Source organism: Pan troglodytes, chromosome 9 (assembly GCF_028858775.2).
Source record: "Pan troglodytes isolate AG18354 chromosome 9, NHGRI_mPanTro3-v2.0_pri, whole genome shotgun sequence".
In the NCBI taxonomy this organism is placed as follows: Eukaryota; Metazoa; Chordata; class Mammalia; order Primates; family Hominidae; genus Pan; species Pan troglodytes.
In genome coordinates this window covers 119,782,867-119,806,671 of record NC_072407.2, presented here as the reverse complement: position 1 = coordinate 119,806,671, position 23,805 = coordinate 119,782,867, and the positions used below count along the sequence as shown (strand labels likewise).

The window sequence follows — 23,805 nt, the reverse complement described above, 5'->3', positions numbered from 1 at the left end:
TGCTGTGTTTTTTTCTAAGAGTTTTAAGTTTTAGGTTTTACGTGTAGCTCATGGATCCAGTTAGGTTAAATTTTGTGTGTGGTGTTAAGTAAGGGTCTACCTTTATTCTTTTGCATGTGTACATCTGGTTTTCCTGGCACTTACTTGTTGAAAAGACTGTCTTTTCCCCATTGAATGGTCTTGGCACCCAAGTCAAAAATCTTTTGACCACATATGTGAGGGTTATTTCTGGACTTTATCCTACTCTATTGGTGTATATATGTCTGTTCTTATGTCACACACTGTTTTGATACTGTAGCCTTGTAGTAGAATTTGAAATCAGGAAGCTTGAGTCCTTCAGCTTTGTTCTTTTTCAGGATTTTTTTGGCTATCCAGGGTCCCTTGGGATTCCATATGAATTTTAGCATAGATTTTTCTATTTCTACCAAAAAATTCATTGGGATTTTGATAGGGATTGCATTAAATCTATAGATCATTTTGGATAGTATTAATATCTTAAAAATGTTAGGTCTTTCAATCTACACACATGGACTATTTTTTCTGTTTATTTACATCTTCTTTAATTTCTTTGAGAAATGTTTCTATTGCATGAGTTTCTTGTCTTCTTGGTTAATTTCTAAATATTTTATTCTTTTTGATATTATGATATGGAGTTGTTTTTTAGTTTCCTCTTCAGATTTTTTATTGTTAATGTATAGAAATGCAATTGTTTTTTGTGTGTTGACCTTATGTCCTGCTACATTGCAGAATTTATTAGTTCTTACAGTTTTTATGTGTGATCTTTAGGGTTTTCTGTGTATAAGATGATACCATCTGTGAACAGAGATCATTTTACTTCTTCCTTTCCAATTTGGATGCCTTTTACTTATTTATTTTGCATAATTGCTCTGGCTAGGACTTCCAATACTGTGTTAAACAGAAATGGTGAAAGTGGATATCCTTGCCTTTTTCCTGATGTTAGAGGAAAAGCGTTAAGTCTTTGACCATTGAGTGTGATGTTTGCTGTGGGTTTTTTTTTTTTTTTAACTTATGGCTGGTATTATGTTGAGGTAGTTTCCTTCTATTCCTAATTTGTTGAATGTTTTCCTCATGGGAGGATGTTGATGTCAAATGCTTTTTCTGCATCAATTGAGATGATCGTGTGGTTTTTTTTCCCTCCGTTTTGCTAATGTGGTATATTATATTGCTTGATTTTCATATGTTGAAACATGTTTGCATTCCAGGAATAAATTGGGGCCTCCAATTTTATTTCCCTTAGTTCCTGCCCATTTCCACATGTGCCAGGGAGGCAGCAAGAAAGAGTCGAAGGTGCATGGCACCAGCAGAATTAGTGACAGTTCCAGGTATGCTTTTGTTAGCTGTTGGGCCTTGGGCAATAGCATAAGCCTGAGCCTCTCCTTTTCTAATCTGTAAAATGGCAGTAATAACCAACATCCCATGGAGTTGTGATGTTTCTTTGAGCTAATGCTTGTAATGTTATCTGGTGAATAAGGTGTCTCATAAATGACTGGTGTATAACATCATCACATCATCATCATCATCATCATCCCCTTTGACCAATGTGGGCAGGGAACAGGAATATGCAACATGTAAGACACAGCAGCTCCCCTTTCTCTTTTGACAGTCACAGATACACTGAAGGGCGCAGGGCTGAGGGACAAGAGTTCCTATCTTGATACATCTTGCCGTGACCTCCTCAACCCAAGGAGGAGGGAGGAACAGGGCCATCTTAGGAACAGCACCTTGGTTTTGCAGAAGTCCATTTGGCCCTGCCTGTGTGTCTCAGGGCCCAACCCTTCTAGAGAGATACCCTGAAGGGGCCCTTTGTGGGAGGCAGTGGCTTCTCCTTGAATGACCTTGGTGAAGGAAGAAGATTGGGCATGGTGACCAGAGGAGGTGGCTGAGGACCTTGTGGGCTGGGCCTCAGTCTGGGATAGCCGCAGCTCCTGGTCTCTTTCCAGCAGAGACACTGTGTCTTCCGGGCAGCGGCCCTGTAGCCAGGGAAGGGCGTGAGATGTTTTCTCCCAGGAATAGCAGCTGTCTGTTGACTTTTCCTTCTCAGACCCTGCCCTGGTGCATTTTCCTGTCTCTGCTTTTAGGTGCATCTGTGTGAGTGGGGCACGCAGGGCATGGTGGAGGCACCCAGGGCAGCCGAGGCCTCAGAAGGAGGAGGATAACGTGAGGGCTTGCTTGATGCTTCCTCCAAAGCCAATTCTCTTCTCTCAGCAGCCTCCACCTCTCCCGGCTTCACCACCTGTGTCCCTCCTTCCCATTTTCCAGCTCAGTTTCTGCAGGGACTTGGCCCCTGGGCCAGCCTCTCCAGTCTTGAAGCCTCTTTCTTTCTCTTTCCTTTGCCTGCCTCTCCCACTTCCTCTGGGGCATCGCCTTTTCAGTTTCTCCTCCTCCGGGTTTTCTCTCCTCTCCTGCTGCCTCATGTCCTCTGTCTGTCTTGCTTCTGTGTCTCTCGTGGGGGTGCCCTCAGTTTGGGCCTGGGAAGATGTGTCCCTTGCTTTAGCTGTCCCAGCCAGATGTGTCCTCCCTGGGCCACATGTCTGCAGCTCTGGATGACATAGGATGTTTGTCTTGAGGCAGGAAAAGGCAGTGGCTGGGAGCCAGTGTCAGCTGTGGGCCGAGGCCCCTCCACACCCTGTGACCTCACGAGGACCCTCCACATCCTGTGACCACACGAGGACCCTGGAGCCTTCCAGTGGTTGGAGGACAATGTTGAAAGGAAGGGAAGGGGGAGGAAGTAACTGGGCCCTCTCCCTAGCCCCTATCTCTGTTTATCTTTCCGTTTTCCTGGAAAAGGTAGAAATGAAGGAGGAAGCCAAGGACAGAGTTGGGCAGTGATACAGTAATGATGCTAACAGGTGATGCTTCACCAGCAGTTACTATTCGCCAGGCTGTACTCAGTTCCGTCCACAGGCCGTCTCTTTTCATTGCAAATGACAGCAATTTAGTTGAAGCAGGGGTATCAGTTTACAGAGCCAGACTCGGGAAGGGTGGGGCCCTCTGGTGTGGGAACACAGGAGCCTGAGGCACAGCTAGGAAGCTCTCTGGGCCCCTCCTCCCTGCCTCTCTTCCCTGCCAGCTCTGTACCTGTCAGCTATTGGCCGACTTCTCCCCCAACAGACTCCTCCTCCTTCCATCCAGCAGGATGCTGAGGTCTTTCCTACCATGTCTTTTAGCTACAGGGAGATTGGCAGGCTCCCATAGACCAGCAGGGTTGGAGTGGGGGCAGAGCAGGCTCCCTTCCAAAAGGGGATGTCATTCACAGAAGAGGGGACTGATGTGGGCACAAAGACCACCTCATCTGACCCTCACTGATCCCAAGATGCATGCTGTTAGGCCCATCTTGCAGTTGCAGAAGCCAAGACTCTGAGAAGCCAAGTAACGCTCCCGAGGCCACAGAGCCACTGAGTGGCAGAGAGGAGGGAGAGCTGAGTGCTCAGAGCAAGGACCCTGGAGCCAGGTTGCTTGGGATTGAATCTAGGCTCTGCTACTTTCTAGCTCTGGAATTTTGGGCAGCTTACTTAATCTTTCTCACCTCAGTCTGCCCGTCTGTGTAAAGGGAATGATCGTAATAATAGCTGCTTCTTAGGACTATTGTAAGGGTAGAATGAGTTATATAACTATTTAGAACAACACTTGGTATGGCATGAGCACCTTACGAATGTTACATGTTGTTATCAGGGTGTTTTACAGTTTACAAAGAACCTTCACATGTATTATCTCACTTGACCTTGATCATAGCCTTGGAAAGTGGACAAGGGAACGGAGTGGCAGATTCTGCACTGATTCTGCGCTGCCCGCACCCCATGCTCTCACCCTCGGCCTAATCAGCTGCAGGGTTCTGTAGCCTGTTTTTAAAAATCCCCCACCCGAGTAAACAGCTCTCTGTCCAACAAGTGAGTATCAATGCTTTCTCAGGGGTGAGCTGGCAGGATTGTACATTCTGCTGTCTCTCTAGCGCGCGAATATGTATGAAGCTAGAGATGCTGGAAGCTTGGTAAATGTTCATCCAGATGCGGGAGCCCCTGCATTGTGGCTCTCTGTGCAGAGCTCTCTCAGGTACCTGTGTCTCGCTGCCTCAGCCTGCTGGACTGGGATGGGAATGAGAAAACAGGGTGGCAGCTACCTAGAAAAGGTGGGCCCTTCAAAGAGCCACAGTGCAGGTGGCCCCTCATGGCTCTTTGCCCCCAAATGGATGTGATCCCTCCCTGTGAGGTGGGGCCCAAGGGCTGGAGTTTGGGGCTGGCTCTGCGATTGAAGGAAACCTACTCATAGCAGGAAGACTCCCTGCCCTCCACCAACAGCCAGGCAGACAGAGCAAGGCTGAAGTCCAGAATCCTGCACTTATTCTCCAGGGCACCTCTCTTTCCCTACCTCAGTTTCTTTCCCTGTAAAATGCTTTTGACGATAACAAAAGGCCTTCGGCAGACATGGAGCCCAACTCCTCACTCACACAGGGGAGCAAGCAGGTGATGAGAATAGGCCTCTCCCATGACCCCAGCTGTGCAGTAAGGTGAGCTTGGTGCAGGTGGCTATTGCTGTAGCGTGGATCTGAGTAGCGTACGACCAGACTAAGGATGAAAACAGGGAAGCTCCGGACTAAAAATTATCACAGACAGACTGGTCAGATGTACTGGGAGAGAGGTGGGATCTTTATATTCCTAAGACCTTAGCAAGTCTTACTGTTTGGAAGGAAAATAGGGGGAGGACAGTTTGATTTATTTGTGCTAAGCAAGAGCTTTTGGAGACAAGGGACTGGATCTGAAGGCTTTTTAAGGCCTCCTTAGTTCTTGGATTTCATGAAAGGGCCACAGGTGCACATTATCAGTGTTACCATCGGGTTATGTTTAAGGATTAAGTGAGAATAAGTATTTAAAGCACTAAGAATAGTGCCTGGCCTGTATCATTTGTCGTGATTATAATTATTACCTCTTGTATCAAATACAGACCCCCAGACTGGGCCTCAAGTGTGGGTTTTCATCTCAGAATTTTTAATTCCTCTTAGTTTCTTCTGTGGCATCCATAGAAGGGCTCCTATGATGCAGGCTGACCTCTGTGTCCAGCCTTCTGGTTCAAGGCCGCTGTCTGGGAAGTGTGCAGTGTGAGTCAGGGGTGTGCTTTGTAAAGGCATAAAGATCTCCAACCCCGGACCTCCCTCCTCAGGGGATTCACATTTGCCCACCAGTGGCTCCACAGTGTCCTGCCAAACTGGGTGTGGCTGGACCTGCGGTCGGGACACACTGGCTTGGGGCGGGGGTCTTGCACAGTGTCTAGGAGGCAGGAGATGTATCTCATAGCCACATAAGCAAATGGACTTTTGAGCAGCCTCCCAGAAGGGGTTGAAAATGACACAGAATCGGCTGGGAGTGGTGGCTCACATCTGTAATCCCAGCACTTTGGGAGGCTGAGTTGGGCAGATCACCGGAGGTCAGGAGTTGGAGACCACCCTGGCCAATATGGCGAAACCCCATCTCTACTAAAAATACAAAACTTAGCTGGGTGTGGTGGTTCGCACCTGTAGTCCCAGCTACTCGGGAGGCTGAGGCAGGAGAATCGCTTGAGCCTGGGAGGAGGAGGTTGCAGTGAGCCAAGATCGCACCACTGCACACTCCAGCCTGGTGACAGAGTGAGACCGTCTAAAAAAGAAAAGAAAAGAAAAGAAAGAAAGAAAGAAAGAAAGAAAGAAAGGAGGGAGCGAGGGAGGGAGGGAAGGAGAGAGAGAGAAAGAAAGAAAGAAAAAGAAAGAAAGAAAGAAAAAAGAAAATGAAGCAGAATCAACTCTCCGTTTTACAAAAACAGAGGATGAACCTGGGCCATGACTCTGGGTCCCTGTGGCTTGGGAACTTTGACAGGAGAGTGTTTAGGGCACAAAGTTGGGGGTGTGAGGCTGAGTGTGGTCCTTACCCCTGTTTCCAAGCTGGTGGTCACATGGGACCCAAGGTGAGAGGAGAAAGCAGCCCTGACATGGAGAGGGAGTGAGGGGTGCCGGGCTCAGCCAGGAGGGACCCTGGGAAAGCCCCCCTGGAGCTCTGCTCGACATACATCCCCCAAGTGGATGACGACTGTCCTTTTGTCCTTCATTTTCCTTTTAATCCTGCAAGAGAACTTCAGCCAAAGCATCTGAGATGGGAAGCAGAAAAAGGAGGGACAGTTTGGAGAGGAAAAACGCAGCTGTGTGTGAGTGGGGAGGTACTTTGGTTGGATGCCAAGGGCACCAGGATGCTCCAGCATGGATGGGAAGCAGGGGGACGCTGGAGTGGGGCTGGGGTGGGGTGCCAAGGAAGATCAAGGAGAAGAACATCCAGCCTCTCCAGTACTGAGGCCTCTCTGGGATTCTTTATCTTTTGTCTGAAAGCATTATGAGGCTTAATTCCCATAAAAATAAAACACATTCCAAAGCCAAGGCCAGGGTTTGGGCATTCTCTGCTGGTTTACACTGACCACTCCCCCAGGTCCCGTTCATGAGCATGGAGAATAGAGAACTGATGGTAAGGCTGATATTGTGCAGGCATGGCCCTTTCATGGAAACAGAGGGCTAAGGAGGCCTTAAAAAGTCTTCGGGGCCAGTCCTTTGTCTCCAGGAGGTCTTGCTTAGCACGAATAGATCAGACCACTCTCCCCCTATTTTCCTCCCAGACAGTAAGACTTGCTAAGGTCTTAGGAATATAAATATTCCACCTGGGCCGGGTGTGGTGGCTCATGCCTGTAATTCCAGCACTTTGGGAGGTTGAGGTGGGCGGCTCACGAGGTCAAGAGATCGAGACCATCTTGGCCAACATGGTGAAACTCCGTCTCTACTAAAAATACAAAAATTAGCTGGGCATGGTGGCACGTGCCTGTAATCCCAGCTACTCAGGAGGCTGAGACAGGAGAATCGCTTGAACCCGGCAGCAGAGGTTGCAGTGAGCCAAGATCGCGCCACTGCACTCCAGCCTGGGCTACAGAGCGAGACTCCTTCTCAAAAAAAAAAAAAAAAAAAAAATCCACTTCTTTCCCAATACATCTGACCAGTTTGTCTGTGACTTCCCTGTTTTCATTCTTAGTCTAACCTTACACAACACAGATCCATGCTGCAGCAATAGCCACCTGCACTAAACTCACCACATCACCTAGGGATCATGGGAAAGACCTGTTCTCATCATGTGTTTACTCCCCTGTGTGAGAGAGTGAGCATTTGGGCCCCATGCCTCCAGAAGACCCATTCTAGACATGATTCCATCCCTCGCCTTCCCTGAAGCCAGCACTGTCACCTCCCATCTCCAATCCAAGGAGGCTATCAGTGGCAGTGGCTTCCCTCCTGCCCTCTCATGTCCCTGGCCACCCCATTTCTGCAGGGCCTCGCCCTCTTCCCTGGCTCCAGCCGGGCTTCCCCACTTCCCTTTGGCATTGCTCAGCCTTCCTTCCCTCTGTTCCTCCTGGCCACTGCTCTGCCAGCCCTGTTCTGCCCACCTCCCAATCCCAGCACATCAAAACAGCAGTCAAGAGTGGGAAATGCATGTTCTGAGCCCTGCCCTGCCCCTAAATAACTGGATGAATCAGGTACCTCATCTCTCTTTGGGCCCCAATTTTCACAAATAAAAAGCAGGAGCCCAATCACTGTAACCAACTGTGATGAATTCTGTGATGCTAACTCCATCTGGTAGACCTCACATCTTGGTTATACTCAATATATACACAGTCGAATCTTTTTTTAATAGACTTCTTGGTTGCAAAGATCTAGATACGTCATAGGCTAAATCATATCCCTTTGCATATAATACTAGTCTATGGTAACCATTTAGACTAAACTGTGGGGCCCAGGCATTCTGCCGCCTCATAAAAGGCCCCATTCCGGGACGTTCTGTATGAAGTGAGACCTCATCTTTCTTAGCAGGGCATCCTGCTAAGACCCAGGCCCGGTGACCCCTCAGGGCTTGTCATCCGTGGGCTGAGCCTGCAGGAAGGCAAGCAGGTGGGATGCCAGGGGAGGCGAGTGAAGCTTCGGGAGCAGGGGGAGGGAGGGATGAGGATGAGATAATGAAGTTTCACTGTAATTTGGAGCCTCTGCATTTTCAAGGGAGGTTGTTTCTGAGTTATTTTCACAATGGAACTGGGTATTCTGATCTACCTCACTGCTGCGTGGAATCAAAAATAATAGAGCATGTTGCTATATCATCAACTAGTGGCTTCTCTTTCTGAGCAGTTTTTACCCAGCAATTAAGTGAAATTATGTGACTCAGTATGGGAAGATAATTGCCGGAGAAACTCTTCTGATTGCTTTCTCCCGCACATGCAGCCAGCAACCAAGCAGGAGGATCAGAGAGGAAAATTAACATGGAAGTGCTGCTTCCACCCAAAACCTCAGCTGCTTGCCAATATGGAGATAAATGAGAGCACAGAAAGGAGAGGAAAAATGAGTGGAAACAGAATTCGTTCTCATAATACACCCTAGAGGAGGCAGCAACGTGTGATTGGTTCCATTCTCCAGATGGGGAGAGTAGTCCAAATGGTCTAGAGGGGAAGAGTTGGGGAGCAAGAGAGTGAAGCAGCCAGGGAGTCCCCCACTCCAGCAGTGATGATTTCTCAGGCCCCCTGTGCTGGCGAGCCAGGTCCTCAGGCCCCCAGGCAAAGGTCCAGGGCCCAGTGCACATGTGGCGGTGCATGCCCTGTTCCTGTGCCCTCTCCACTCACTTCAGCCTTGGATCTCCTTCCCCCAGTGACTCCTCCTTCCTGTCTTCCATCTACTCCTTAGAATCTCTCGCCCGGAACTGAGATTTTTCACCACCCAGCCTCTTACCCTCCCCACCCCAGCCAGCCTCCAGCAGCCCAGCTTCCTCTCTGGAAGGAGGGAGAAAGCAATGTGTGGTCACTGGGAGGGTGGGAGGTGCAGAGGGGTGGTATATGAGACGGAAGGGAAGCCAAGCTGGGTGCAGCAGTGAGACAAAGGCATTCTGTGGCCCTTCAAAAGTTCTGTGTATGTACTTGGCCACTCGACTCAGGGGCAGCGCCAACGTACCACCGATGAGATTTTTAAAAATGGGTTTAGGCCCCCCTCCTCCCCCCTCCTGCCACACCGAGGGGCCCATGATGAGGTGTGGTTGATGTAGCCCAGGCTGGGACAGCAGCTTGCAGGAGTAGAGAATTGGTCACTTTTCAAATTTGTGACAGTATTTCTTTTCACACTGTAACTTGATCAGAAATGTTTTCTTTAGAATACAAAGGCAGGTCTTAACTCTTTAGCTTGGCACTCAAGAGCCTCTGCAATCTGATTCCAACCATCTTATCTGAGTTCTCACCACCCACCCCATCATGCTTTAGTCCAACTGGGTTGTTCACTGTTTTGGAAGATATCTTACACTAGAAATGGCAGCTATTTGGTAGGTTGCTGTCACAGCTCCCTCCTAGGCTAAGCAGACATTACTGGTGGATGAAGTCCATCTCCTGTTGGACCTCATTTGGGGAAGCCACTTTGGACAGCTACTACTGAATGAAATGCCTTAAGGCTCATCTTGAACTGATCTTGAACTTGAACTTGAACTGAATCCCATTTGTTATTCCTACTCTCTGTTTCCCCTCTCACTGCTTTTGCTCATGCTGTCTTCTCTACCGGAATGCCTTTCCTCTACTCTTTCCCTCCACCTGTCTATCAAAATCCTACCCTGCTCTTAAGGTTCAGCTGGAATGTCAGCTCCTCCACAGAAACTTCCCTAGCTCCCTGTTGAGCTCTCTGCTCCCCTTCTCTCTGTCTTTCTGGACTATTGTTGCATGGCGTCTGTACCTGTTGGGAAGTTCTCGTCATATTTGCTGATGGATCAGAGCCCTTTGCCACCAAATCCTACTTCTCCTTGGTAGCTAAGGCTGTATCTTGTTCACCTACTTATCCTTTGCAGAACCCAGAATAGTATGGCCCTTTCTAGGAGTTCAGTGTTTGCTTGTGTAATGGATTTGAACCTGAGCATCAATGGAGGTGATTGTTGGGGTTTGAAGGGAAGGCACAGCAGCAACCTGAACTGCTGCCCATTGTCTCTGGTGGCCCAGAGCCATTGACATGTGCTTTCCCTATTCCCAGGGGGCAGGAAGAGCCCTATTGCCAACACTGCACTCCCTCTTCCGGCTAGAGCTGGTCAAGAGGCCACTGTGGGAAGCGTGGTCCATTTGTCCTTCCCTCTCTCTCCTCACATCCAATATTCACACCATGGCCCCTAAGATTTGAAGGCCTTAATGTGTTGTTTCATCTACCTTCCACATCTTGACTCCAGTCTCCCTCCTCACTGGCTAAGCAAGGAGCAGGTGTAATTTGGAGATGGGACTTGAGCTAGGAAGAAGCAGTAAACTGGAGAAAGAAAGAGAGAAGGAGAGAGGGAGGGAGGGAGGTGTTTTACAGGTAGCAGATGCTCAAAACTTACCTTATTTCATACTTTGATTGAAGATATTTTAGGACTGTATGACTGCCTGAATCATAAGGGGACTTTCCACTTTAAAATAATTAATCCCAGGTTTACTATTACACAGCTTGGTTTAAAGAAGGAATGAAAATCATCCAATCTTAAGTCACCATTACTCTCCCCACACCAAACACTACCAAAAAGACAAAACAAAACAAAAACCCCATGAGATAACTGGGCCAGGCATGGTGGCTCATGCCTGAAATCCCAACACTTAAGGAGGCCGAGCCAGAAGGATCACTTGAGGTCAGGAGTTCGAGACCCAGCCTGGCCAACATGGTGAAACCCTGTCTCTACTAAAAATACAAAAATTAGCTGGGCATGGTGGTGCATGCTTGTAGTTCCAGCTACTAGGGAGGCTGAGGCAGGAGGATCACTCAGGAGGCGGAGGTTGCAATGAGCTGAGATTGTGCCACTATACTCCAGCCTGAGTGACACAGTGAGACTCTATCTCAAACAAAACAAAACAAAGCAAAACAAAACAAAACAAAACAAAAACTAGCACTGGAGTATGTGAAGCTTAGCCAGAACTTAAGCCATAGTTACTCTTAGAATGAACCCTCGTTGACATTACTGCATTCTGTAGGCTAATCAGCATTGAGCCCAGCAAGGTTGGGAAGCCAAACCTGAGACTACCTGCATGAAGCCAAGAACCCTTGAGAGGGGCTAAAGTGATCTCAGGTTGGTATCTGCTGCCCCCAGCCTCCATGAAAAAGCAAAGCAAATGCTCTCTGAAAGAAAGTGTCCCATTTTAGGACTGCCAATTTCCCACAGATTAAAATCTAGCAAATATGAGCTCACAATCGAATATATTACCAAACACAGGAAAAAACAAGTCACTGTGATTGAGAGGCACAGAAACAAAAAGTAGATTTTGACCCCCAAGGATTTAAGAGTTTGGAATTATCAGATACACAATATAAAATAAATGTAAGAAATGTTGAAAGAATAAGAGATGAGAACACAAAATGAGTGAACAACAAAGACTAACACAAATGACCGGGCAATGTCAAAAAGAACCAGATAGAACCTTTAGAAATTAATAATATGACCATTGAAACACAAAAGTAAATGAGTGGGTTAAGCAGCAAATAAATACAGTTAAAAAGGAAGTCAGAAAATGGAAAACAAATATGAAATAATTACCTGGAATGTAGCATAGAGAAACAAGGAAGTGGAAAATATGAAAGAGCAGTTAAGTGATATGGAGAATAGAATGAGGATGTCTAACCTGCTTCTAGTCACAGTCTCAGAAAGAAAAGTGGGGAGAATGGAGGAGAGGCCATATTTGAAGAGATAAGAATTTTTCATAACGATGAAAAGGATGAAACTATAGGTAAAGGACTTTCAAGTCTGATGAAACTCACAACAATCAGTTCTATGTTGTGTTTCAGACTTGTGATGAAACCCACAACAGCAAACACAAAAAGAAGAAAATAAAAGGAGGCAGAGAAGAAAGATAGGACATCTATAAAGGAATGATGATATAAGCAGCAGACTTCTCAACAGCAATCATGGAAGCCAGATAGCAGTGGAATAACATCTTAAAAGTGCAGAGCAAAAATAATTATCAGCCTAGAATTGTGTACATAGCCAAACTACCTTTCAAGGATAGGATTGTATTAGTTTTCTATTGCTGCATAACAAATGATCACAGACCCAGCAGCTTAAAGCAACACATGTTTATTATGTAATGGTTTCTTTAGGTCAGAGGTCTGGCACAGCTTAGCTGAATTTTCTGCTTCAGCATCATACCGAGCTACAGTCTAGGTGCTGGCTAAGGTTGTGGTCTGATAAGAGAATTGACTGGGGAAAGATCTGTCTCCAGACTCCCTCAGGTTGCTGGCAGTATTCATCTCCTTGTGGCAGAAGAACTGAGGTTCCCATCTTCTTGCTGGCTTCTGGCCAGGGGCAGCTGTCAGCTGCTAGAGGCTTCCCACAATTCCTTATCCTGTGCTTCTCTCCGTAGCCTGTCTCATGACATAGCAGCTTGCTTTTTCAAGCCAGCAAGGGAGAAAATTCTCGAGCTCCAGCCTGCAAGATTGAGTCTTATATGATATAACACCATCATCTGAGAGCTGTCCTTTTGCCACTTTTGCCACATTCTGTTGGTTAAAAGTATGTTGCAGCTCCTGCCAGTATTCAAAGGAAAGAGATTACTCAAAGCATTGAACACTAGAAGGCTGGAATGACTGGGGATCGCCGTAGGGTCTCTTGCAACAAAGGTGAAATGAAAACATTTCCAAATAAACAGAAACAGAGTTTCTAACAAACAGATCTTCATTAAAGAAAATTTTGAAAGATGTTCTTTAGGAATAGAGAAAATGGCATGAAGGATGACTAACGTTCAAAAACAATGGTGAACAAATCAGTACATATGTTGTAAATTCATTATCTATTGCTGCATAGCAAATTACTTCCAAACTCGGCAGCCTAAAACAGCAAACGGTTGATATTTCACACAGTTTCTGAGGGTACGGAATCAGGGAGAATCTTCAGTGGGTGGTTCTGGCTCAAGGTCTTTCATGAAGCCGGAAGATCTGTTTCCAAGCTCACTTATGTGGTTCATGGCAGGCTGTATTTCTTAGCAGGCTTTTGGAGTGAGGCCACCACATGGGCCTCTCCACAGGGGTGCCTGAATATCCTTAAGACATGGCAGCTAGCTTGACTCAGAACAAGCAATCCGAGAGGGAGGGAGAGAGAGAGAGAGAGCACACAAGAGGCTGTGTTGCTTTTTATAACCTCATATTGAAAGTGACGTACCATTACTTCTGCCATATTTTACTGGTCATACAGAGCAACCCTGGTGCAGTGTGGGAGGGGACTGTACAAGGATCTGAATACTAGGAGATACTGGGAGCTGTCTTGCAGGCTGGCTACTACGCACATGGGTGAATCCAAACAAACATAGTTTTCATGAAGTACAAATATTAGTATCTATTTTATAGAATTTTAAAAAGAACTGAAATATTCTCCAATAATAGCATATGTATCAGGAAGGGGATGATTTGGATTTTTGTATTTTCAAGGAGGGTATTCTGCCTAATAACTATTATAAGTATTAACTCTGAATTTTTTTAGTCTTTTTTACATTGAATACACATGGAAAAATTACAAAGATGACCACTAAAAGATTAAAATAGTTTCTATAATTTCTAAACCAGTAGAGGGAGAAAAGGAATAAGAAAAAAAAATCACTAAGCTAGGGGCAGTGGCTCATGCCTGTAATCCCAGCACTTTGGGAGGCCAAGGCAGGCAGATCACCTGAGCCCAGGAGTTCGAGACCAGCCTACGTAACATAGTGAGACCGCCCCCCAAAAAATAAAAATAAAAATAACTAATCCAGAAAAAAGAAAGGGCAAGGAAAGAAAAAGAAACAAGCACATTCCTATAGGGAAAAAACAGATGGCAGAAAGCAGACCAACTATATCAATAGTCACAATAAGTAAATTAAATGGGGTAAATTTGACAATTAATACAGAAAGCCTGACAATACAGAATTTTTCAAAAATCCATCTCTTTGCTGTTTATAAGATGCACACACAACACATAAGGACACAGAAAGGTAGAGAGTAACATAGAATTTAAGACAGGGAGGATCACTACATAATTCTAAAAGACCCAACTCAGAGGACAGTAACAGTTTTAAACTATCTGTTAGAATATTCTAAGAGACATGTTATCGGCCAGCTTCAGGTCTGTTCTGCCCACACTCAGTAAATCTCAGTAAATCAATCACTGTGACACAGATTTTGCAAAAGAGAAAAGATTTATTCAGAAGACCACCAAGCAAGGAGGCCGGAGAACGGCTCTCAAATCCGCCTCCCCAAAGATAAGGCTTAGGGATATTTACTGTTAAGGGAAGTGGGGTGGTCTGAGGCATAGGGAAAGGTGATTGGCAGTGGGGAGAAATGAAATGGCGATTCATTCTGAGCAAGCGTAGTCAGGGTTTGTGGCATTCCACAGGACATATGTACAGGAAATGGTGGCGTTAGTGTGACCTGAGGGTGGAGTTTTTAGCCCTCTGATGTCAAAGGCTACCCTTCGGGGCACTTGCACACGCCCAGTTGAAGGGTGGGTGGTCTCATCCTGTTTGAACTGGACAGGAGCTAGCCCAAATTCCTGAAAAACAACTGAAGTAACCATTACCAGGGTGACCTATGAATGTTATCTGTAAAGTAACCAGTGAAGGTTAAGTTTCAGCATGCAGTGGCGAGGCCTTCAGCTACCGAGGCCTTCAGCTACCACGGCCTTCAGCTTCATGGAAAAAGGAAAAAAAAATAAAATATAATAACAAAAAGCAAGCGACCAAAAGCAAGCAGTGCAGGCAGACCTGATCAGATTAACCCCTCGGTTTCAAATATGGGGATACATTTATAAATCCTTCCACTTAGTGGTAGATTTTAAAGTGCTGATCTTGATTTTTGGTAGGATAAACAGTCAAAAAAAAAAAAAGAAATTTAAACACAGTTGATAATCTTAATTTATAGGCATATAGAACTTTCTTCCCAACCATGAAGGAATTCACAATTTTCCAAGCACATATGAAATATAATTCTTTTAATAACTGACCATGTACTAGGTCATAAAGCAAGTCTCAACACGTTTCAAGGCATCTGTACGTCATAGAGACCATGTTTTCTGACCTTGGTGCACTTAAGTTAGAAGTCAATAACAAAAGCAAATAAAAATCACTATATATTTGGATATTTAAAACACACACTTCTTAATGCATAGGTAAAGCAAGAAATTGTAAGAAGGTTTAAAGTATACTGAGAACTAAACAACAATCCAACTATGATGGAGTACTTTCACCCCCTTACAGAAGCTTTGAAGTGTGGTTATTGATTATTGTTTAGTTCTTGTTTATACTTTAAAAGCACTTAGAGGGAACATTGCAGTCTTAAATGCTTATATTGGAAAATAAGAAAAGCTAAATATTAATGAACTAGGTATCCAACATAACAAGATAAACATAAAAAAGAACAATAGAAGAAACCCAGAGATTGTTTAAGGGCAGAATTAAGAAAATTTTAAAACATACAATAAAAAGGATTAATAAAACCAAGAGTTGGTTTCTTCAAAAAAACTATTAGCATCGTTAAACCTCTGGTGAAACTGACCAAGAAGAAAGGGAGTTGTCACAAGTAACATTAGGAATGAAAAAAACAGGCATAACTTTATGGCAAAACATTTGAAAGCAGAAAAGGGAAAATTCCTTTAAAAATTATAACTCACTAAATTTATTAAAGAAGAAATAGATATCTGGAGAGTGCCATAACCATTAATTAATTGAATGGGCCATTTAAGATCTTCCCACAAAGAAAGTCCCAAGCCCGGATGATTTTACAGGTTAGTTCCACCAAACACTCAAAGAACAGATTATTCGAATCTTCTGCAAACTCTTCCAGGGAGCTAGCAGGAGAGTGGACACTTGTTCTGTGAGGCCAGTACTGCCATCCCCAAACCAGGCAAGGTTAATACAATAAAATAAAAACTGCAGACCAATCTCACTCATGCACATAGATGCAAAAATCCTAAACAAAATGTCAGTAAGCCAAATCCATCTGTTTATTAAAAAAAAAACAACAACATTGGTTTCATTTCAGAAATGCAGGGATGATTTAACACTTGATAATCCATACATACAATTTACTTCATTGGTAGATTTAAGGACAAAAACCATAGAAATAGAACACTTGTTCATAATTAACATAAAACAGAAACATCTTGGAAACCAGGATTAGAGGGGAACTTTCAAAGCATTAGAAAAACTCTATTTAAAATCAGTAGTAACACTGTGTGTGAGTGTGCATGTGTTGTGTGCGTGTGTGTTTGCTATTGTTTTTATTCTGCATTTCACTGGAATTCCTACCAAGTACACTAAGACAAGAAATAGAAATAACCACAACGACATACCATCTCACACCAGTTAGAATGGCGATCATTAAAAAGTCAGGAAACAACAGGTGCTGGAGAGGATGTGGAGAAATAGGAACATTTTACACTGTTGGTGGGACTGTAAACTAGTTCAACCATTGTGGAAGTCAGTGTGGCAATTCCTCAGGAATCTAGAACTAGAAATACCATTTGACCCAGCCATCCCATTACTGGGTATATACCCAAAGGATTAGAAGTCATGCTGCTACAAAGACACATGCACATGTATGTTTATTGCCACACTATTCACAATAGCAAAGTCTTGGAACCAACCCAAATATCCAACAATGATAGACTGGATTAAGAAAATGTGGCACATATACACCATGGAATACTATGCAGCCATAAAAAATGACGAGTCCATGTCCTTTGTAGGGACATGGATGAAGCTGGAAATCATCATTCTCAGAAAACTATCATAAGGACAAAAAAATCAAACACTGCATGTTCTCACTCATAGGTGGGAACTGAACAATGAGAACACATGGACACAGGAAGGGGAACATCACACACCGGGGCCTGTTGTGGGGTGGGGGGAGGGGGGAGGGATAGCATTAGGAGATATACCTAATGTTAAATGACGAGTTAATGGGTGCAGCACACCAACATGGCACATGTATACATATGTAACAAACCTGCACATTGTGCACATGTACCCTAAAACTTAAAGAATAATAAAATAAAATAATAAAATAAAATAAAAACTATAATTTTCTAAAAAAAAAAATAGAAATAAACAGTGTGAGAATTAGAAAGAAGGAACAATATCATTTGAAGATGATATATCTACAGAGAAAACCCAAAGGCATTTCTAGGTAAGTTATTACAAATAATTTGGGAGTTTAACAAGATTATTGGATTTAAGATCAATATGTAAAGATGAGTTGCTTTTCTCTCTACCAGCAAAAATTAGAAAACACACCCAAGGTGACATTGAAAGCAGCAATAAAAATGATAAGGCACTTAGGAATGAATCTAACAGAACATGTGCAACACCTGTATGAAAGCATTTATAGAACTTTATTGAAAAGGACCTAAACAAATCAAAAGATGTATTTATAGACAGGGGACTCAAGATCAGAAATATGTCATTTCTCCCCAGGTTGTTCTATAGATAGGTCCATTGCAGTTCCCATGAAAATCCTAACAGTTTTAGATGAATTTGAAAAGCTAATTCTGAAATTTGAGAGCAGAAAACCAAGAATAATGAAGACATTCCTGAAGAAACAGGAGGAGAGGGAAGAGGAGAAAAAAAGATGGGAGCTTCTCTTACCATGTGGCAAGATTACTATGAAGCTATCATAATTGAAACACAGTAATTTTAATGCAGTACAGACAAATTGACCAATAGACCCAAAGAGATAGCCCAGAAACTGATGCACACCAAATAGAAATCAGATATGTGACAAAGGTGGTATAGCCCATCATGAGGAAAAGGGGAGGTAGTCTGCCCCTGGAACCAGGTTAAAGTACAAGTTATCAGTATGGGAAAAAGTAAAACTAGACTCCTACCTCACACCGTACACAAACATCAGTTTCAGATGTCAAATAGATTTAAATGTAAAAGACAAAACCTTAGGGATTTTAGATGAAAACTCTGACCTCAGGGTGAGAAAGGATGTCTTAAGACACAAAAATCACAGCATTCAAGTATGTTAGGATTAAGAAATTCTGTTCAACAGAAGACAATTTTTAAAAGTGAAAAAAATAAGCCACAAACTGGAAGGAGATATTTGCTATACTTAATGACAAAGGTTTAGTATTCAGAATAAGAAATTAACAACAATAATAATGTCAACTCACTTGGAAAACGGGCAAACGGCATGAAAAACATATCATTGATGAAGAAACAGGAATGACAAATAAACACGGAGAAAAAAGTCCAGCTCTATTACAGTGTAATCCCATTAAAGCCATCTTTTACCTCTAGATTGGCAAAAATGAAAATATCTGACAACAGAAAATATCCACAACAGGTTGTAGAGTAATGGGGACAGTGATATGCAGCTGGTGGGATATTATCATGGAGATGACCACTGTGGAAACAATTTTAAATCATTGTGTGAAGTGGACAGTTTGCATACTATACAACCCAATGAATGACTTCAGTCCTAGGCTCATGTCTAGAACATAACTGTTCAAACTGCCAAGTGTGACCCATTAAGGAGCCTGGAAATGTTTTTTGTAAAGAAACAGAATAAAATAGAAAATAAACTATCTCATTCATAGTAAGTATTATTTTGTGATAATTGCTTCTGGTTACATGAATATGTGTTATGCTGGGTTGCAATGTAAAATGTATTTCTTATGGGAGTGGTGATCAAAGAATCGAAAAACTGTTTCCTCAAAATTCTTGCATGTGTGCCCTGAGCAGTATGCACAAAAATGTCCACAACTCTATTTGTAATAGCATAAAATTGAGGGGGAAAAAGAAACAGACATCCATTGGCAGGAGACTAGAGCAATACATGATCATTTACCTGCACAATGGAATATTACACCACACTGAAAATGAATGCACTATAGCTAAATGTAATAAGTCAGTGAACCACAGAAGCATAATGTTGGACAGAAAAAGCAAGTTTCAAAAGACTATAAACATGATATCATAATTATAAAGTTCAAAAAAGCTACACTAAGCAACATAATATTTAGATATATGTACGTGTTAAATATATTTTTAAGACAGAGCAAGGTGAATATCCATACAGTGGAATATTATTCAGCCATAAAGAGAAATAAAATATGCATACATGCTACAAGGTAGATGAACCCTGACAACATTATGCTAACTTGAAAGCCAGACACAGAAGTCCATGTATTTTATTATTTCATTTATGTGAAATGTCCAGAGTGGGCAAACCCATTGAGACAAAAAGTAGATGAATGGTTTCAGGGTTGAAGGGAAGGGGAGTCGGGGGTGACTGCCGATGGATACAAGTTTCTTCTTGGGATGATGAAATGTCTTGGAACCCGAGATTGGTGACGAATGCACAAGTTTGTAAATGTTCTAAAAAGCACTGAATTGTACAGTTTAAGATGGCAAACTTCCTGATGTGTGAATTGTATATTTTAAATTGTGGAAAGAACACTTACTATGAGATCTACCCTCTTAACATATCTTGAAGTGTGCAATTCAATATTGTTAATTATGCTGTACAGTGTTATACAGCAGATCTCTAGCACTTACTCATTTTGCATAACTGAAATTTTATATCTGTTGATTGGCAGCTTTTTAGAAGAAAAGCAAGGGAATGATTAAAAATACGTATTTTCAGCCAGGCGCGGTGGCTCACGCCTGTAATTCCAGCGCTCTGGGAGGCCGAGGTGGGTGGATCACCTGAGGTCAGAAGTTTGAGCCTGACCAACATGGTGAAACCCTGTCTTTACTAAAAATACAAAAAATTAGCTGGGTGTGGTGGTGCATGCCTGTAATCCAAACTCCTTGGGAGGCAGAAGCAGGAGAATCGTTTGAACCCGGGAGGTGGAAGTTGCAGTGAGCCGAGATCGCACCATTGCATTCTAGCCTGGGCGACAGAGGGAGACTCAGTCTCAAAATAAATAAATAAATAAATAAATAAAAATATATATTTTTGGGATACTGGCCACCTCTGGGAGAGAGGCAGGGGGATGGGGTGGAGGGAAATAGAGGTCACTGCAGCAGTCTTTGTAAAGCTCCATTTCCTTAAGCTGCTGGTTTATGGGTGTTTCTATTATTACTATGCCTCATTATATGAGTATGTTACATATATTTTTATACATATAAGATACAGTGTAGCATTCAAAGGAAATACAAGTGTGAAATGAGACAGCATTAAAAGCAAATTACCACCTTTTGATAAAGGCTTTTTGAATCAAGGTTTGGGCCTTGACGTGGCTGTGGATGCAGTCGTTCTGACCCCTGGTGGCCGAGAGGTGAAGTGCAGTGGCGGCTGCTTGCTCAAGGCCGGAGTTAGGTAGTGACCGTGCTGGGGGCAATCAGGGTCTTGGACTGGACGGATGTCCAGGGGTTCAGGCCACTGCCGGTTTCACCCCACATGGAAAACAGCACCCAGCCTTGGGCTTTCCTGGTTCAGGAAAAGCCTCTCTGGCTCTTAACCATGCTCCTTTAAGCCCAGGAGTGAGATGTGTGTCCTGCCATTGAAATCTATCCCTGGGTGCCACCTCTTGGCCTTGCCTCCTGCTTCCACCAGGATAGCCCACCTGGGGCCATCCACCCAGAGACCAGGACTGATGAGCTCCTGAGCAGAGACCTCCGCATCCTCTGGGGAAGCAGAGGCTGGGGTGCTGAGGCTCATGGAACCAGCCTTCAAACTCCTTTTGTTGAATCAAACCACCTTTCTGGAGGATTCTGAACCAAAGCCTGTGGGAAGAGCTGACTTGGGGACTTTTGAGGTGGGATGTGAGGGGTACCTGAAGGAGGGCTGTCAGTGCTTCAGGGCCCAGGAAACCACAAGTCTCCTCCCCACCCAGCTGGCTAGACTAGAGGGACATTGGTTTACTGGCCCCATTTAATCTGATATTAAGAGACATTTCTGATGGGGTATTGGCTGTCAGAATGAACTAGAGATGGCCACAGAAGGCCTTAATGAACTAGAGATGGCCACAGAAGGCCTTAATGAACTAGAGATGGCCACAGAAGGGTGGCCTGGAGAGATGGACACAGATGAGATCACCAAAGTCATGTCCCAGAGGCAGCATGGTGGAGGAGTTACTATGCTGGGTTAGGATCTAGGCCCTGCTACTCACTCTGGTGCATGTCAGCCTCATTAAGCTTCAGGTTCTCGGCCTGCGTTAGTTGTAGTGCTTGCTAATTGTACTAACTCAATTGTGCCAATTGAATTAATACATGCAGAGCATTCTCTAAGAGTCCAAGAAATGTCAACTGGTGGTGGCTCACGCCTATAATCCCAGCCCTTTGGGAGGCTGAGGCAGATGGACCACTTGAGGTCAAGAGTTCGAGACCAGCCTGGCCAACATGATGAAACCCTGTCTCTACTAAAAATACAAAAAATTAGCCGGGCGTGATGGCACACACCTCTAATGCCAGCTACTCAGGAGGCTGAGGCAGGAGAATCGCTTGAACCTGGGAGGCGGAGGTTGCAGTGAGCCGAGATCATGCCACTGCACTCTAGCCTGGGCAAGATAGCGAGACTCTGTCTCAAAAAAAAAAAAAGTCAACTGCTTGTGCTTAGGTTGTTTGAACCCTCACCAAGTCATGAGTGCAGAGCAAAGCTGGGGATTTGGCTTGGCCCCTGGTCAGGCTGACGCTTGGAGCTGACGGATGGAGGCTTCTTAGCCAGAGAATCATTTTTTTCTCCCTCTGTCCCCAGACGCCATGGAGTTGGTGCTGGTCTTCCTCTGCAGCCTGCTGGCCCCCACGGTCCTGGCCAGTGGTAAGTACGCCTCTGGGACCTGGCTGTGACAAGATGACAACCCTGTCCAGCCCTCTCTGCTGGAAGGTTCTGGGCCCTTTGGGACATTAGGGCTGGGGGACTCTCAGGTTCTTCATGTCTAGTCAGGGGCCTCTCCCTTCAGTCAGCAGAGAAAGTCGTGGAGGTGGCAGCTATTTATTCACAGACCTCAACACAGCCTGCCCCCTCGCCCCCTAAGGGTCCGGCAGGGAGTAGTTTTTAAGCCCCGCAAGCTCACTGCGCCTCTGTGGACTTGTGGCCTGAACCCTGGGATTCAGACCTGCACATCAGTCTCTAGACCATATTAGCAAGTGCTGGCCTCGTGCAAGTCATATGTCCTTCCGTGGTCTCGGTTTCTCCGTGTGTCACAAGAGGAAAACTGACCCTGCCTTCTGGGGATGATGTAAGAATACAAAGGGGCAATGAATGTGGGTGTTGCATGACTCGGAGCCTCACTGAGGTTCGATGCCTTCACTGACCTCGGCCCTCAGGGTTCCCCTAACCCCCTAACTGGCAGGCCCGCCCTACCGTGCACCTCTAGGCATCTCTGCTTAATGGGCCCTGCTCCTCTGGAATTCCTTTGTGGAGACTGAGGTCTGTGAGGCAAGGTTAGATATTTGGGAACCAGTTTGTGTAGCTTTCTTTCTCTTGACCAACTGTTTGTTTTTGCAGCAGCTGAAAAGGAGAAGGAAATGGACCCTTTTCATTATGGTGAGCGATGGCAACCCTGGGTGCAGGGGTCAGGGGGAATGCAGCCCTGCCTGGCAGGAGGGGTGGGGGGAACAGACACCCTCTCCCTGGCCCCTTCCTCTCTCACCCTTGGTTCCTTTGGCAGATTACCAGACCCTGAGGATTGGGGGACTGGTGTTCGCTGTGGTCCTCTTCTCGGTTGGGATCCTCCTTATCCTAAGTAAGTTTGTTCTTTTGCTCACTCTGTTAAGAGCAATGACTGAGGCTGCTAAGCAGGTGGGGACAGTGTGAGAGCCTGGTTGGTCCCTCTCCTGGAGAGGAAAGGAGGCTGCCTGCCCTCCATGTTATCTTCACGACCCAGTAGAGTGCTGGGCACATAGTAAGTGCTCAGTAAAACAGTGAAGCGGGAACAAAGAAAATGTCATATGACAATGAGCATAGATAGGAACGAGCAGGGTGGCTTCCCAGTGCCGTGTCTATAGGGCATGAATGGGGCAGTCACGGAGGAAGGAGACAGGTGCTGCCCTAGTGTGCGAGGGATGTGCCTCCGAGTTTGTTGTTCCCACATGAGCCTGATCTGCACAGATCCCTCTTTACTCACATGATCAAGAGGGCTGTGGGGGTGTAGCCATTCCAGCTATAGAATGTATTTCCTTTGCCCCAGAAGAAGCTACCCCATCCGAGGGCCACTGTGTGCGGCTGTGCAAACTGTGCACTGCCCAGGTCTAGGGGGTGCCATTTACATAGTCCCACAACCTGCACAGACCCTTGGCCCTGCTGTGGCCAAGCCAGGAGCATGACCTTGGATGGTTTCTTTGCTTTTCAGGTCGCAGGTGCAAGTGCAGTTTCAATCAGAAGCCCCGGTAAGGATGCCATGGTAGTGGCCTTGGGGGGGGTGATACTAGGTGGGACAGGAAGGGGCCCCTGGTGTGTGACCCCCAAATGGGCATTCTCTTGGATTCTTGTCTCGGAGGCAGAACGTGTGTGTTGGGACATAGGGCTGGAAGTTTGAGGACTGCCAGGTAGACTCTGGGGCAAAGGAGAGGTCAAAACATTGAAGGTCAGCCCATCCTGTCTCTTCTGATCTATGTGGGGGACGGGGAGTGGACAAGAAAGTACTGGAACCTTTTCTGGAGGCCCTTGGGACAGTTGAGCTTGGGAGAAGGGAAGCAGAGGGCTTCCTGGCCTCTCTTGATGCCCAGGTCCTCTCTACAGGACCTGCGACACAGTCCCCACTTGTCACCTGTTCATGAGGCTCTTTGAGCTGAATAGACACTTGGACCTTCTTTCTACTCCCACATAGAGGTCATACCCCATTAGTTTAC

General features: G+C 45.1%; 2 protein-coding genes across 3 annotated transcripts in view; one reads left to right on the top strand and one right to left on the bottom strand.

Moving 5' to 3' along the window:
• The window catches only part of CD3E (CD3 epsilon subunit of T-cell receptor complex), a 541,795-nt gene that overhangs the window by 453,549 nt on the left and 64,441 nt on the right, over positions 1-23,805 (bottom strand). The gene's annotated exons all lie outside the window — the stretch shown is intronic.
• Positions 1-23,805, top strand: part of FXYD6 (FXYD domain containing ion transport regulator 6) — a 40,466-nt gene that overhangs the window by 12,943 nt on the left and 3,718 nt on the right. For both annotated transcript variants that reach the window (XM_016919833.4, NM_001243914.1), the window contains 4 exon segments: positions 21,710-21,772; positions 22,463-22,501; positions 22,626-22,700; positions 23,307-23,343. In XM_016919833.4, the coding sequence (XP_016775322.1) occupies positions 21,715-21,772; positions 22,463-22,501; positions 22,626-22,700; positions 23,307-23,343 (209 nt within the window). In that variant the 5' untranslated portion in view covers positions 21,710-21,714.